Below are 17,562 nucleotides of genomic sequence, written 5' to 3' on the forward strand. Positions count from 1 at the left end.
ATGTAACATTTTTCCTTGTTGAAAAAAATAATAATAATACTTTTTACCTCATTAATTGGGGGACAAATAATGCAAAGGATGCTACAGTGACTGTAAATTTAGTATCCAAAGCTACTGTGTAAACAAAGTTAAGATTACAGCCATCAGATCTACTGTATGAAACACAAATATAAAAAAATGCAAAATGCTTCAGGAAAGTATAAAATAAATGCATAGGAAACATACCAGTATGGTTTCCATTTTCCATTAGATGTAGTTCAACATGCTCCTGCAGGATGCTACTGTTGGTGCAGACAAGGGTACACATTGGGCAGTAATAGAGCCTTGTGGTTTGTGCATCTAAGTGTAAAACAAATTGATTGAACAAATGATTCCAGGATTCCAGTCCAGAATATTACTCTATTACAGAATTATATTTTGTACTAAACCTTGCTGAACTTCAAAGTAGAAATTCAACTAACATTATATATTTTGTTTAAATTTCAGAGGGTGATTGCAAACTAACAATGCTCCAGGATGTTCTGACAAGAAGCCAACACAACCCCTTAATCACATTTTGGCAAATGGGGTAGGCTTATGAATAAATTAGTTTTTTTCCCCAAAACATTGAATATGTTTTCATTTAATACTTTCTTGCAGTCTTTGTACTTCAATGCTGTTTCTGCATATTTTGTTTTTATCTGAACTTGGTGGATTAACATTATCACAAATACAGTATAAGATGGAGGCATGGAAGTGTACTGAACAGCACTACTGCCTCAGAGTCTTGAGAACTGACACAACAGATTTTTTAATTTTATTCATGCAGCTGTTAGTTTCCACCCACATCCTGGAAACCTGGAGATTAGGAGGGTTCAGTAAAAGGATTGATGACCTAAAAGAAGGTAACATCACTTCCAAACTAATTCAGCAAATTGAATGGGTGAGAGAAAAAAAGGATAATATTTCAATACAACTGAATTCAATTTAAATTTTAGAATAGGAAAGACTAAGAACAAGGCTGGAAAGCATTTCAGGCAGATAAAGCAGATAATGGATAAACAAGGTATGATTTTTGAGTGACCAGGATAGTAATAAGAATAGATGGAAGGTGTAGCATTAGGGGATGGACTCCCAAAATGAAGGGCTAGTACCAAGAGTAAGGAGGGAGAAGAGGCACTGAAAAGAATGAAAACTGGAAAGGCAACAGGACTGGATAAAATACCAGCAGAACTGTGGAAGAGTATGGGTGAAGAGTGGGGAGATGTGTTGAGGGATATAATGCAGAAAATCTATTAACAGAATAGAAAAATCAGATGAGTGGAGGAACAGTGTTATTGTACCCATTAATAAGAATGGTAATATTTAGAATTGTAGAAACTATAAAGTGATCAAGCTGGTGTTAGACACAATGAAAATCTGGGAAAGGGTTATAGAGAGAAGGCTTATGGAAGACACCACTATGAAACGAGAAGCAGTTTGGTTTTATGCCAAGCAGAGTAACAACTAAGGAGGTTTTTCAATTGATACAGCTTATAAGAAAGCATCGAGAAAAGCAGAAAGGTCTACATTTGGTGTTTATTGTCCAGGATATGTATGAGCGAGTGATGACTCGGGTTAAAAAAATCAGTATTTGGGTAACATACAAGATCCCAGTTAAAGTAGGTCTGCACCAGGGCTCTTATTTAAGTCCTTATCTCTTTGATCGGGTTATGGATGTGCTGAGTCATCGGATAAAGGAACAGAACCCCTGGTGCATGCTTTTTTTATTATGACATGAGTGTTCAGTCTGTCTACAAGACCAGCATCATCAAACACTAAGCCTGAAAACCAAGAATACTGATTTAAGAACATTTATGTTAGACAAAATGACAGTGGGGGTGTGGAGGTCATTTTGTCCTTGGAACCCCTGCAGATTTTAATTTTTCTCCAGCAAAACTGGACTTTTGTTTTTCCTGTCCTCCCTGCCATTTGACCTTACCTTTCTCTGTGTTACTTATTCTTTAATACACTGTGTGCACAATTATTAGGCAAGTGAGTATTTTGACCATATTATCATTTTTAATGCGTATATTCCAACTCCAAGCTGTATTAACTTGAATGCTTATTGGATTTAAGCACGTCAGGTGATGTGTATTTGTGTAATGAGGGAGGGTGTGGCCTAAGGAGATCAACACCCTATATCAAGGTGTGCAGAATTATTAGGCAGCTAGTTTTCCTCAGGCAAAATGGGCCAAAAAAGAGATTTAACTGACTCTGAAAAGTCAAAAATTGTAAAAAGTCTTTCAGAGGGATGCAGCACTTTTGAAATTGCTAAGATATTGGTGTGTGATCACAGAACCATCAAACATTTTGTTGCAAATAGTCAACAGGGTCGCAAGAAACGTGTTGAGAACAAAAGACGCAAATTAGCTGCCAAAGATTTGAGAAGAATCAAACGTGAAGCTACCAGGAACCCATTATCCTCCAGTACTTTCATATTCCAGAGTTGCAACCTACCTGGAGTGCCCAGAAGTACAAGGTGTTCAGTGCTCAAAGACATGGCCAAGGAAAGGAGGGCTGAAACCCAACCACCACTGAACAAGAAACATAAGTTGAAACGTCAAAACTGGGCCAAGAAATATCTGAAGACAGATTTTTTTCAAAGGTTTTATGAACCGATGAGATGAGAGTGACTCTTGATGGACCAGATGGATGGACCTGTGGATCAGTAATGGGCACAGAGCTCCACTCCAACGTGGTGGTGGGGTACTGGTATGAGCTGGTATTTTTAAAAATGAGCTAGTTGGACCTTTTTGCATTGAAGATGAACTCAAAATCAACTCCCAAACCTACTGCCAGTTTTTCGAAGACACTTTCTTCAAACAGTGATACAGGAAAAAGACCATGATTTTTATGCAGGCCAATGCTCCATCACTTGCATCGAAGTTCTCCACTGCGTGGCCAGCCAGTAAAGGCCTTAAAGATGAAGGAATAATGACATGGCCCCCCTTCCTCATCTGACCTAAACCCTATCGAGAACTTGTGGGCACTTCTTAAACGCTAGATTTACGGGGGAGAAAAACAATACACCTCTCTGAAGAGTGTCTGGGAGGCTGTAGTCACTGCTCCACAAAAAGCTGATCGTCAACAGATCAAGAAACTGACAGACTCCATGAATGGAAAGGCTTATGACTGTTATTGGAAAGAAGGGTGGCTATATTGGTCATTGATTGATTGATTTATTTTTTTTTGAAATGTCAGAGATGCTTATTTGTAAATTTTGAGGTGTTTGTTTATTATTCTCACTATAACAGATGAAAATAAACAAGTGAGATGGGAAAATTTTCATTTTTCCTTTATTTGCATAATAAATCTGCACACTAATAGTTGCCTAATAATTGTGCGCACATATGTATTCCCCTGATGATGTTCACACTCACATTTCCGTTGTGAAACATTCAGGTTTCAGGTTTATTAACATTTTGGATTGACTGATAGCACTGTTTTTGCTCCATATTAAAATTAATCCTCAAAAATACAACTTGCTTAATAATTGTGCACACAGTGTATTACTGCATTATCTTCTTTGTTTTTTAATTTATATAACTTTTTTTGTTGTCCTGTAAAGCACTTTGAGCAACATTGTTTGTATGAAAATGTGATATATAAAGAAATGATGTTGTTCCTGCTGACGGCATTGTGTTGTGTAGCACCAGAAAAGAGGTGGAGAGGAAGATGGAAGAATGGAGAAGAGCTCTAGAAGATAGAGAACTGAAGATAAATAAGAAGAAGAATATATGAGGTTTAACGATAAGGATTCCAAATTTAACCTACAGAGACAATGCTGAAAAGAGTGAATACATTTAAATATCTAAGATCAGTGCTAGCCCAAGATGGAAAATAAGATGCAGAAATAACCCTTAAAGTGCAGTGTGAATGTAATAATTGGAAGAAGGTATCAGGAGTATTGTATGATCGAAGAATTAAGGTGAAGGTTAAAGGTAAGGTTTTTAAAACAGTGATAAGACCAGCAAAGATGAAAGGAGATGAGACATGTGTAGTAAAGAGAGCGCAGGAGAAGAATTTATAAGTGGCAGAAATGAGAATGTTGAGATGGATGTGGGGGAATTACAATAAAGGAAATAATAAGAAATGTTACAATCAGAACTACTGTATAACAAAAGTGGGAGATATATCAAAGAAAGTACAGGAAAGTAGATTGAAGTCGTATGGACAGGTGATTAGGAGAGACAATGAATATGTGGGCAGAAGCCTAATGGGAATGGAAGTACATAAGAAAAGAAAATGAGGGAGGCCAAAGCAAAGGCGTTGGATAAAGCAAAAGAAAATTGGAAGGAAAAGGGTTTGATTGGGGAGGAGGTGAAGGACCGAGAGCTGTTAGGAGAAGGTATCCCACAGAGAAGTGGAAAAAATAAAAAAAAGAAGAATTTCATTACAAAGTTGTCGTTTTGTTTGGTTTGAAGAAAAGCACACCTATAACACGTATTTGAGGAGTAGCTGCCAGAACAACCGTGCCATTTCAACTACATTAACTGGTCCTCAATGATAATACAGCAGTAATGATTGTTCCTTGGCAGACTATGCATCTTCATAAATATGCACTATGATGATAAAATCTTTACAGTTATGCTTTATTTATTGGGTACAACATTCTCAGAGCTTCAAAAATGTGTTTTACTTGTGTGAATTTCAATCTACAGCAAGTAAATCAGCCACTTTAAAGAAGTTTATTTATTTTAGATAACTACAAAAATACTATTAAATAAAAACTACAACATACAATGTTATACAAATTTATCAATACAAAAACTAAAACAAAACTAAATAAAAAGTATTTGTATTTGAGGAGGACCTCTTCACTAATGGGATGATTTAGCTTCAGTTTTGACAGCTGGCACCTTGAAACAACAACAACAACAAAAACAACTGTGGTCAGTATATGCAAATATCTGCCACTTACAGGCACAAAGATATATGATCTGAAAACTTAGTCATAAGAATGTTTTCAGTCAAAAATGTGCATTATTAAAATATGGAACATTAACACAACGCTAAATATACAACATCCAACAGTAATTTAGGTATATTAATGGAAAATGTGTACAGAAAGTTTCAACACTTTTAAAAATGTCCTACTAACCTGAATCCTCTTGAAATTTTGTACTGGAAGATGCAGATATTAATGACTTTTTAGGATTACTTCTGTCATAACTCTTACTAAAATCAAACTTGTTAGAGAAACCTTGGGGTTCTACAACATCAGACAAAGTCTTGTGGTCTTTTCTGATATCAACCTTATGCTCCTAATGGGAAAAAAGAAAATGCCTTCAACACTTTTAAAATAGAAAATAAACATAGCACATCAGGGCTTTAAATACAGTACATGAAAAAGCAGATGAACAATAGTTATAAGAATGCATTAATAGGCTGCAACTGTTTAGTTTCCAAACAAGGCTAAGGACCAAAGTTTGCGAGTCAGAATTTTATCCCCCTCCCCAGACATCCATTTTTCAAAACAGTCACATTTTGGCACCCATATGTAAGTAATTAATAAAATACTTACATAAGAAATAAATAACCTATGTTAACTGAAATATATTCAGCACCAGACAGCACTGAATAAGAAATTAAGTTTGCTAAGGAAATAAATCATATATGCTACCATGAGGTGCAAATTGTTTTTGAGAGAAAAGTTCCCATATAGCGTATGAATCACAAGCCACTGAATTTACAAGTATTACGCAGTCAAATCAAAACAATTTTCTATATTGTACTTTACTTTTCTAATTCTAGTAGCACTGTGATACATACACTTACTGTAAGAGTGATTGCTTGCTCTACATACACCTAACTCATTCACTTGTGAAAATGGTTGAGAAGAAATCCTGTAGCTACAGTGGTACCTTAGAACTGAATTTGAGAACATCTGCTCTTCAGTACCCGAGAGGGAAATTAATACTCTTGACAGAAGAACCATTCAAGATATTTAATTTTATATCTTATTGTTAGTACATTGGTACACATACACTCTTTTGTTATTTCTGATGAATCCCTTATTTCATAAAAAAAATTACAAATATCAAAGAGCAGGTATATGAGCAAATATCATCTATTTTTTTCTTTTAAACCACAGATACTTCATGGCATGACATCTTGTTTATAACACTGGACCTATAATGGTACCTTTAATGGTAATACCAATCAGCAAAAACAAAATTCCCCTCTCCCCTGCCTTAAAATATAATAAGTATTAAATATACTCAAAATGCATTAATAAATGAGTTTTTCTCTCATATCAATACATATTATACACCATCAATGTTTAAAATTTTTTCAAAGTTTGAAAGAATAAAAAAAATATATAAAACTGAAACCCAGAATAAAAATTTAAATTCTGACAGTTGAAATATTACTTATAACCTTGAAGCATTGTAAGTAGGCCTTAAGTCAAACTATTCTGGTATTCATTTTTAGCATATGCAGATAACTGAAACTAGAATAGAACAGAATTACTTTCCATGTTTTTACCATTGTTTGGGCATGTTTCGATTCATTATCATTTTCTTTAAACAGAGTTGATGCTGGCGAACAGTGGGAACTTTCTAGAAACAGAAAAAAATGAGATTAAGTGAATTCGGTTAAAACAAATTTGTTGGTTTAGCATTTACATAACAGAAATATGTAGAAATTTGGAACACAAAGGTAAAACTTAATTGAAGAGTACAGGCTGAAAAAAGTCAAAAGATTATTTAGGGGTTGTTTGTGAGTAGAAAATATACTAAATACTGGGAAATAAATTACAATAAAAATAAAATACAATAAACACTAAATATTTATTGAATTTAAAATATGTTATTTACTTTGGATCTCACCCCTTTTTTAATTCCTTGCAAGAGCAGAAAATGTTCACAGCTTTGTGAATGTATTTGGAAGGGACTTGATGTGAGGGTTGAGGCTGTGCAAGACGGAATGCTCCGGAGGTGCTTATTTTCAGAAGGGAAATTACAGCATAGTATAGAATTAGCCAATATTCTTTAGAAAAGTGTGTTGTGGTAATGGAGCAGGATTAGAGATGTGATAGTAGTCTATTTTCTTTATCCACAAACAAAATGATTTCCTGGGTTTTATGAATTAAACAAACACCACTGTAGAAGGCGGCAACCTTTAAATAAATATCACTTTTACCTACATCACCTAAAACAATTACTGTCCTCACTTTTTGGCTCTTCTGTTCAATTAATGGTGTAAAATTGAAATGGATCAATATAGAAGATATTAAAGATCAAATAATAGAAACTGCTTTAAATAGCTGGCTATCTGAAAAATGTTATACACGTATCTTTTAAAAGATGGTTTTGTGAAATTTTAATAAAGACCTGACATTTGCTTTAAAATTCTAGTCTAACAATTTTTAATGTTTTGGTTTACAATAAACTACATTTCAATTTGAAACTGTAACAATTTTCAGACTAACGAGTACTTTTTGTTGGTTTGGTTAAATGTTCATACATATTTAACAGATGTTGTCTTAATGAAACATAAATTTCAGTTTAAAGAACATTTTTTTGCTGAAAACAAAAATGAGATGTAAAAAATACTTCTACATGTAATACTTTTATTTATACTTTTGCTGAGTCTTGGGAATCCTTCAACAGGCAATCTTTTTCTTGTTAGACAAAAAGAAAGCGATAGTCTACTGCGAAATTTCCAGTCTCGTGTAGGGGTGACATGAAACAGATATAGCTGAACTGTGAGTCAGTGCTCCATCAAGTGTCTGCATGGATAGGTTTGTTGTATTCGGATACTAGACTGTTTGACTCAAAGAGCTTCTCAAAGGTCTCTTTGCAATGAACAAAAAAAGTAAGAAACTGTGTCAGTTTATGCTGAGAAAAAAAAAGTTACATTAACACCTCATTTTTATTCTGTATTCATAACTATTTCTATAAAAACCAAAAAAGTTACATCAAATATCTTATTTTCAAATAAAATATTTTTGCACTTTATGGTTTTTTTTTTTTTTAATACAGGTATTGTCAAGCTTGGGTCATGGAGTTGTATGAGGGACAGGAAGGGGAATCCGGTTTCCAAGGAAAATACAGGTACTTTATTATTGTGTAGAGAAGGTAGGTACATTCTCAAGACTTCATACAAAATAGGAGCTGTTACTTCAGTACTCAAGCACACAAAACAGGAACTGTGACACGTGGGCAATCGTCCTTCTAAAGTTCTCAACTTCAGATTAGAAAATCACCTGCATCTCGGAATCACCACTGTGGCAGACCAGGAAAGTGCAAGAAAGAGCAGGTCAATGCTCTGTTTACCAGGCGCAGCAGGGCAGCTATGGAGCTATATTTGCGCCACTGCCATTAGAGATGGTGAACAGCCGGCGACCCTGGTCACAATAGATTACGTATTTTCCCCATATTCATTACAGCAAAACTTCCGTTATAGCGAAATATTTTTATGATGCCATGCATTTTGTTACAACAGGATTCTACCTGCATTAGGTCTGTGTTATATACACATTTATTCTTCAATGTGTAAAAGTTACCCTTAGTTGAAATGGTTTAGTCCAAAACATGTGTTTACTCTATAGACCAGTTTGAGATATAAAACCCATCGCCTATTCAGGAAGTTAAAAGGGAAAAATAAGATTTTATTTAAGAATCTATAGAAGCAACAAGTTCTGAATAACCTGTTACTGGTTATTGAAGATGGTAATCTGAAAAATTCCAAAAATATTTGTTCATAATAATACAGTGCTAACTGCAGACATTTGAAACATAAAAAATACTTTTGAAAATGTTTTTTATAAGTTATTGATAATGCATTACATCAAGTATTTTCACCACCTCTACAAGACATGGCCTAGAGGGAATGGAGAATAAATCACATGTAGAATACCTTTTAAAGGCTACCATTGAATAAGAGAACTGGAATTTCATAGTACCATGTGCTGCATATTATCACTATTGATATTACTTCATACAATATGTATAACTGACTGACCCAACAGATTGCAGCAAATATCTATTTCAGTTAAAGTACAGTGAAACAGTAAAATAGTAAAAAAGTGGAACAGATTTGTTTTTGGCAAAACAAAACAGTTGCTTAAAAGTAAGTAAGGGGAAATACCCGAGAAGAAGAAGAGACAAGTTGTCAACAATAGCTTGACATGTTTGAAGTTAAAATGTTACTAGACTATATTTTTTACAAAGAAGTTTTCTTGATAAATTTATTTAGAGATGTTGGAGTAATTGACCTTTTATCAAGGGACTGTAGTTAAGAATTAACTTATGTGTAAAACAAATGTCATATCTCTCTCTCTAAAAAAAAAAAAAAAATCCTGGATAGGAAAAGCAGGGCGACAAGATGTGGACTTCTCGTAAGTTCTCAAAAGATACTTAAAAGACGCGCGAGACACAAACAATATCAAATAAGAGCACGGGCAGCAAAACATTCAGTCGTGTAAAGGCACGTAGCACACACAGATCCTGTGCTCTCAGCACATATAAAGCGTATAAGGACAATATGTTGTAGATGAAACGTCAACGACTAAGCAAAGAAGAAAGAGCAGCACGGAGAAAAGAGACCCAAAAAGGCAGATAACAGATTAAAAAAGCAGTGGAATTCGAAAGGCTCAAAAAGATGATGGTGCGATACACATGCAGAGAAAGGTAAAGAATATGAAAGTAGTAAAATTCAAAAGTATTGTAGTGTGACTACCTTGACAATGCGAGCAGCATTATACGTCCTGAAAAGAGATTTAACCAAGCCCGGGTCCGGAAATAAAGGACAAGTATTGGTGTTACAACGTCACACGAAACAAGGCAGAGACACATCATTTAAAACAAGTCCACAGACACCTAAGCTAGCAGTTGTTGGATTGCTGTTGGCAGACACACTTCATGTGCTCCCAGCTCTTAAAACAACGACAAGAGACAAGCAAAATATGCAGCTCACCAGCAGCAAAAAGCCTGCAGGTGATCAGACTGCTTCTCCTTAGCGTGTGTTCAGCCAACCTAACCCTCAACCACCCCCTTCACAACACGAGCGACAGAGATGTGAAGTGGCAAAATGACAGCCTGCTGTACAGGCTTTGAAATGATCGGGCAGCGAGACAAGCAGAACAGGCAGCTCGCCAGCAGCAGAAAGACAGCAGATGATCCAACGGCATCTCATTAGCGTGCGTTCAGCCGCACCCCCTTCACAACGCGAGCAGCGTTATACGTCCTGCGAGAAAGAGATGTAACCACGCCCGGAGCCAGAAATAAAGTATTGTTTTTACAAAAGTTTTAAAATAACAGTGAAAATAATGCATATGTAACAATTCCCATGAAACCAACAACCTCTTTAAATTATATATCTGGTAAACCAAACCCGGGGGTGGGCGAGCAAAGCAAGCAGGCGGAGGAGGCCCCTAGTTATAAATATTTACGTAGTTTCATATTTTAGCTGTAAACATGAGGGAAGTACATTTAATACAATCTGATATTTGCTACATTTCAACCATTTTGTTTTTAATTAACAATATTTATAGTAAAACTTAAGTTTACTCTCTTTGCGTCTTAAAATTATGTAGCTACCATTAGTATTCACAAAGATAAAAAAAAGTTTGCAGGTCAGATATGTAACCTTAGGATTAGAATTGGCTTTAAAGAAGGCAGCAGCAGGGCTATATCAAACAGATATCTAAATCAAACATTAAAAAATCTTAATTAGCACATCTCTAATGCATACATAATACTGAGAAACTTGTTAAAAAAATTCACTAAATGTGAAGAAATGACAAGTCTTGACCAATGAAGTTACCTTCTGTAAAACTTCTTTCTTGTAAGTGAAGCTCAACATGCTCCTGAAGAACATACACATCAGAGCAGCAAAGGGAACACATTGGACATGGATATTGGTTTTCTGTATTTAAAAAAATGCAAATTAGCACACATTTCATTCTTTGGAAGCCATTTATGTTCATGATATGGTTACTAATATCATTGTAAAAATTCTAAACTACAGTATACATCCAAATATTACAAATATTATACCTTGCACAGCTTGTTTCATAGACAGTGGCATGCAAACATTTGGGCACCCTTGCTTCAAATGTCTGTTATTGTGAATACTTAAGTGAGTGAAGATGAACCGATTGCCAAAAAGCATAAAGTTAAAGATGACATTTCTTTTCAGAATTTTATGCAAGATTAGTATATTGTTTTTGTTTTGTACAATGAAGAAAGGAAAGGAGCAACATGCAACAGTTTAGGTAATCCAAGATATTTGAGGTCACATATAACTTTTACCAAGGTCCCAGTCCTATCCCTGTTCACAATCATTGTTAGGAAACCCCAGGTGATGCAAATAGCAAAGCTAAATAAATTCACTGACTACTCAAACCGAATCTTAACAATCAGCAGCCATGAGCTCCTCTAAGCAGCTGGAGGTCAAGTTGAGGTCTGGAAGATCAAGAAAACCTTCTGAATGAACTGCTCATTGGACTGCTAGAAAGGCAAATAAACTCCCGTTTGACTACAAAATACCTTAAGGAAGATTTAACGGATTCTGGAGTGGTGGTGCACTGTTCTACTGTGCAGTGACACCTGAACAAATATGACCTTCACGGTAGAGACAGCAGAAGACATTTCCTGCATCCTAGCCACAAACTTCAGAGCCAGAAGTTTGTAAACAGACTGATGAATTTTAGAAGCAATTCCTGTAGACTGAAGAAGCAATTCCTGTAGACTGAAGAAGTAATAATATAACTTTTTAGTCACAATGTGCAAAGGAATGCTTGGAGAAAAAAGGGTGCCGGATCCAGTAAAAGAACACCTCTGCAACTATTAAGCATGGGAGTGGTTCAATCATTTTTTGGGCTTGTGTTGCAGCCAGCGGCACTGGTAGAGTTCACTGAACATGAACCAATGGACATGTCATTGGTAGAGTGTAGAATGGATACAAATAAATATCAGCAAATTCTGGAAGCAAACATCAAAACATTTGTAAAAAAAAAAAAAAAGTTGATATTTAGTAGAAAATGGGTCCTACAACAAGATAATGAAACACACCTCAGCACCTACAATGGCATACCTCAAGGGGTGCAAGCCAATGGTTTTGCCATGGCCCTCACAGTCCCACAACCTAAACATCATTGAATATCTGTGGATAGATCTCAAAAGAGCAAGGCATGCAAGATGGCCCAATAACCTTTCAAAATTAGAAGACTTTTGCAAGGACAAATTCGTAAAAATACCCCGCTAAGAACTGAAAGACTCTTAGCTGGCTACAAAAAGCATTTATAAGGTGTGATACTAGCTAAAGGGGATGTTACTATGTACTGACCATCTCGGGCACCTAAACTTTTGCTTCAGGCCTTTTTATTATTTTGTACCTGTGAATGATGGAAATAAAAATGTAATCTTGCTTAAAATATTTAAAAAAAATGTGTCGTCTTTAACTTTATGCCTTTTGGTGATCAGTTCATATTCTGCTCATTTAACTATTTATAGTAACAGACATTTTAAGTAAGAGTGCCCAAACTGTTGCATGCCATTGTAACTACTAAAAGCCAACATTAACAAGAACTGTGGCAATATTATAAGAAACACATCAACATTGTTAACTTGGTGATTCTTACAATAGATTTAGTTAACTGTTCATTAGCCAACCTTGATTTTGAATTCCTTTTGAAGGAGATTTAAGAAGTTTCCGTTTCAGCTTTATGGGTCCATTTAAATTTGACTTGCAAAGAGAAGGCTTACTGTCCAGTTCATTGTCAGGGCTGTCAAAATGTTTACCCATTTCAGAAACAAAAATCTCAGTTTTCAGTTTATGTTCATTTGCAAGGACTGGTGTTTTTGTTAAAACAGGACAAGTCTCTTTTGTTGAAGATGAAGACACTTTTACTTCAGTTCCACATAATTCCTTTTGTGTTCTAGTACTGGTATCATTTTTACCTTCCATTGATGTTGAAGAACATTCTTCCTGAAATACTGCTGGAAGCTCTAAACCTGAAAGTTTTTTATGATTTGTATGATTAATGGTACAATCTAAATATTCATTTGTTTTTGCTGCTTCAAAACTATCTTCACAATGAGCAGTATTAATATGGAACTGTAATTCATCATATGTTATTCCTGACATAGAGCAAAAGGGGCAGGTCGAGTCATTTTCAAAATGACGGATCAACAGATGTGTCCTCATATCTGGTTCAGATAACCCATCTTCTCCACAGATGTCACAGGTATGCATGCTTTAGTTCTCGTTTCTTCACAGAGTAGCAGTCTAAAAGTAAAAGATTACAGATTCAAATTCCTATTATTTGTAAAATAAACCCTCTTATATAGTAAAGATGATTACAAAAACTTAAAAAAAAATGATTGCCAAATAATTCTTGGTGCACTTAAAAAATTAGCCTGTATCCATGCAGGCTGTTAAGATGTAATATTCATATTGTGTGTGAATTTTTAAAGCTTTTAAAAAAAAAAGCTCTATTCAAGAACATGTCTTAGTTTTGGTAACTTAAGTAAATGAACACTAAGCAATTGTGCATAATTATCTGAACTCCCAAGTGCATGCACAGCTCAGATCTTAAGAAATAAGCAGGAGAGAAAAATGTTAGGAAATTATGCACTGAGATATATACTAAAACTCTGGCCATGTCTTAATGCATCTGTTTTTTGTTTTTTTCTTTGGAGGAGAGGAGTGCATCTATATAATACCACGGAAAGGTGACTAATGTGCTTTAATAAAAATTCTGTTAAGATTGCCTTCTCACATACATACTGTATATTGAAATTGATGGATTTAACTGTGAATGGCACAGCAGTATCTCATCTTGGTGCCAAGTAGACGGATGGCACAATGTGTGTGCACATTAATAAAAAAAATGCCACAATTCTGCTCTTCTCTCTCCAAATCCAGCATTAACTATTTTTAATCACAGAGAGCAAATTAAGTCAAATATCTAGGGATCAACATCTCCTTCTCTTTTTATGACACTGCTACATTAAAATTACAGGAGGATTTTGTAGGTATCAAAGATTCTTTGTCCTCCTGGTTTTATATCCCCCCCCATCATTACTTTCTAAATTAGCTGCTATCATAATGAACATTGCTCCACAGTTTAAATGTCATTAGTGCTATGCTTCAGGTACCCTCTCCCATTAAACTAATGGCAAGAAGTTAGATCCCTCCTGTTTTGATTCCTGTGGAATGGCAAAATACCATCAATCAAACAATATATTTATATGTCACAGGTGTGATTGAGGGGTGGCCCTACCGGATATTGATTTATACACCACTGGACTTTTACATTGAGATCTGTTTGGTGTTGGCTACAACTTCCTGGAAGCCCCCATTCTGGTACTCAATTGAATCTAATGTAGCCCATTAAATGTCTTCCATTTAACTTTCGCACGTTTAAAACTGATGTTCCTTTTATTAGTCCCCAATATCAAATGCACTTAAAGGTTGACACAAGGTAGAAAAGTATTTATGTCCTTCCCCAAGTCTACATTCACACAACCCCATTTTTAATAACCACATTGTCCACATAAGAATTAGTCTTCTCTTGGTGGTGGACTAAAAACAAAGTGGTATCACTACTCAGATTTTTATGGCTCAGGGCTCAGAATGCTCCAGTCACGGAGGTCAACTTTCATTTTATCTTTAAACTCCAATTGTTTGTCAAGTCTTGTGTTATTTCTCTGTCTTCTCTACTCTACCTCACCTTATTGCAACTTTCTAACATTCTTTATCCTCTGAGATGAAACTGATCTCTGCAACATATGCCACTTTACAGAAACCTGCCTCTAAGCCCTTGCCCATTCAATCAGTTTGAGAATGTGATCTTCCACTATTTGCTACTCTTGACTGAGACCTGATTTTTAAGAACATTATTTCTGCTTCAAAAAAGCCAAAATGATAAAAATAAGCAATTTAAAATTTGCCCATCACCTATATCGCACCCCAATGAACATTAAGCTACAGGCCTTTCAAAGGATCCCCTTTGTTATACAAGTTCCTCAAAATCCCTAGGCACTTTCATACATATGTAATAAGAGTGTCCCACAGTTTCAGCCTTTTGGAATGCACCATCCCCTCAAATCTTTTTCCTGGACCTATCTGCTCTCCCTCTCTTTCCTTTCTACAACAGAAAAAGAGTTCTCTTTGAGCACAAATGCCACAAAGTTGGCTTGAATTTCACTCTTGACATTCCCGGACTCTCTGTTCTTCATTTTTTGGATATCATCTTTATTCAGTCGTATGTTACTTGAATTATCTTCTGCAAGAATTACTTGATGCGGATGACTATAGCATTTTTAACTAATACTGCTTGTGTGATTTGTTTGGGATTGCTGGGATGAAAGTTGAGATTTGAAGTTTGCATATTTTTTTGTCCAGCTATGCCTTCCCTTCTCTAGGTATATCTCCTATTACTTGGAAATATGGAGTGGGTGTTCTTACTTATTTATGTTTTCCGGATTTATGCTCAATTTGCAATTAACCTGTATTTGCAAATTTATTTAATATAAATTTGATCACAAAAAGATGTAATATAATCAGAAACCTGGTCTGGGGGATTGGGGCTGTATAATTCAGTTTATTGAGAAATTGTTCAAAAATGTGTTCATAGCCTGATTTACTTAAATTGCACTGAATATGATTATATCCTGCAGTCAATAGTATAATCTTGATTTCATATAATATATCATACCAGCAAGGAAAGGTTTTGTTGATTAGTATATTTCAACATTGGGCTTTTGACTTATTACACAGTTAATAAATGCAGATAAAGCTAGCAGCTCATTACAATGGACATCTGACCAAATGAGAACCATGTTACTTTGTTTCAGTGTGTGGTGGTGGTAGATGAGATTCTGCATGTGTCTGTGGGGCTCAGTGACAGACGGAAATTCTTTAAGGAATCATCCGTCTTGATCTGTCCTGCACCAGTAGATCACTGTTATCACACTGCATGAACATAGAAAACTGGCATCAGAACTTACCATTTATGAATAATCACTACCATTATATAGTTCACTATCACTTGAATGTACAGTATAATTTTGTGACTAGTCATTGTTTAAGAACTGACACTATTACAACATGACAAACAGCTTTCTTCTTCATGCACTTTATGCTCCTATTCAGCTCTCCTGTTGCCATAAATGCTGGCCAACCATTGCCCCCTGTCACTGCCTGCAGTTCAATGAAGAGGCAGACATTCGAGGATGACAGTGTGAGTGCGGTTAGTGGTGCATGGGTTAACTCAGAGATAATGTAAAATTGTTAAAGAGGACTGGATTGGCCAGCCTTGTGGAAGGAAAATTTCTTGAAAAACAAAGAGCAAATATTTTTTCATATCTTGACTAATTTTGAGGCCCCTGTAACACAGGTTAGCCTCTGCAAAAGTCTGGTAGTGACAACATTATAAGCACAGGGATTGTGGTTTGATTGTTATTTTTTTATCAAATTACTAATAAAGTACAATGTTATATACTTACATTAATTCATTACAAATATATACCATGTTTCCCCGAAAATAAGACCTAGCATTATTTTTAGGCTGCTCTGTAATATAAGCCCTACCTCAAAAATAGTCAAGATTGTCAGCTGAAAAGTAAGGTGCCACGCAATGAGATGCTACCACTCTGCCACCGTGCCACCCCCAAATGTGTAACTATTAACAGTATTCATTATTTAAACAAAGTTAACGATTTATCTGTAAAATGTAACATACACATTTTAATATATTTCAACATGAAAGTGATATCAAGTATAAATCTAAGAATTCTAAATGTGCAGAGAGCTAGAATATCATAAATTTAATGTGTTCTGTGTGGCGATCTATTGCTGCTTGCAGCTGCTGTCAGGTCAGGAGGAAAAACCAGAAGCACATAGCAATTAACAACTGGGTCGGCTTTAAGATGATGTTTACGACAGTCTAATGATAAAGTAAACTACGAGGTTAAAGTGGACATTTCGATTTTAAAGCTGAAATTTCCACTTTAATCACAAAACAGACATTTGCATTATGACCTTATTTTTTTTTTCAATATGCCACCATACATTCTGATGGTATTATGAAGGTGCACCCAAAAAAAAAACAAAAAAAAAAAAAAACAAGATAGTATATGAGACTTTTAAAATATATCGTGTCATTACTTTGGGGAATATGCGACACTTGAATATAAAGGCACTACAAATGCATTTGTATGTTGCCATTTTGCGTCACCAAATCAAACCCATTCATCAAACATCAAAGCACGCATATCTATCCTGTAGGGTCTTAAATGCGGCTGGAGTAACAAGAAATTTGGGCTGGAATTCAGGGTTTGAATGTGGAGAGTTATGACGATATTCCAGAAGAAGATGACATGACTGTACAGTATTTGGATAAACGTATATTGTTGTACATGAATAAATATAAGATATCCCCTGAAAATAAGCCGTAGTGTATCTTTTGGAGCAAAAATAAATATAAGACCCAGTCTTATTTGCAGGAAAACACGGTACCCAATTTGTATAACCAGTGTCATATGAATGAAAATAGGAAACAATCCTGCACATATTTTAATGTAC

General features: G+C 35.3%; 1 protein-coding gene across 3 annotated transcripts in view; it reads right to left on the bottom strand.

Annotated features, from left to right (window-relative positions):
* Window positions 1-17,562, bottom strand: part of LOC120525380 (zinc finger containing ubiquitin peptidase 1) — a 42,172-nt gene that overhangs the window by 20,333 nt on the left and 4,277 nt on the right. For 2 of the 3 annotated variants that reach the window (XM_039747617.1, XM_039747616.1), the window contains exons 2-6: window positions 12,645-13,260; window positions 10,795-10,896; window positions 6,511-6,584; window positions 5,123-5,285; window positions 226-339 (exon numbers count right to left, since the gene is read on the bottom strand). In XM_039747617.1, coding sequence (XP_039603551.1) covers window positions 226-339; window positions 5,123-5,285; window positions 6,511-6,584; window positions 10,795-10,896; window positions 12,645-13,227 — 1,036 coding nt within the window. In that variant the 5' untranslated portion in view covers window positions 13,228-13,260. The remainder of the gene's footprint in view (window positions 1-225; window positions 340-5,122; window positions 5,286-6,510; window positions 6,585-10,794; window positions 10,897-12,644; window positions 13,261-17,562) is intronic. The other variant, XM_039747618.1, reaches the window with a different exon arrangement.

This window comes from Polypterus senegalus, chromosome 3, assembly GCF_016835505.1.
Source record: "Polypterus senegalus isolate Bchr_013 chromosome 3, ASM1683550v1, whole genome shotgun sequence".
Lineage (NCBI taxonomy): Eukaryota > Metazoa > Chordata > Cladistia > Polypteriformes > Polypteridae > Polypterus > Polypterus senegalus.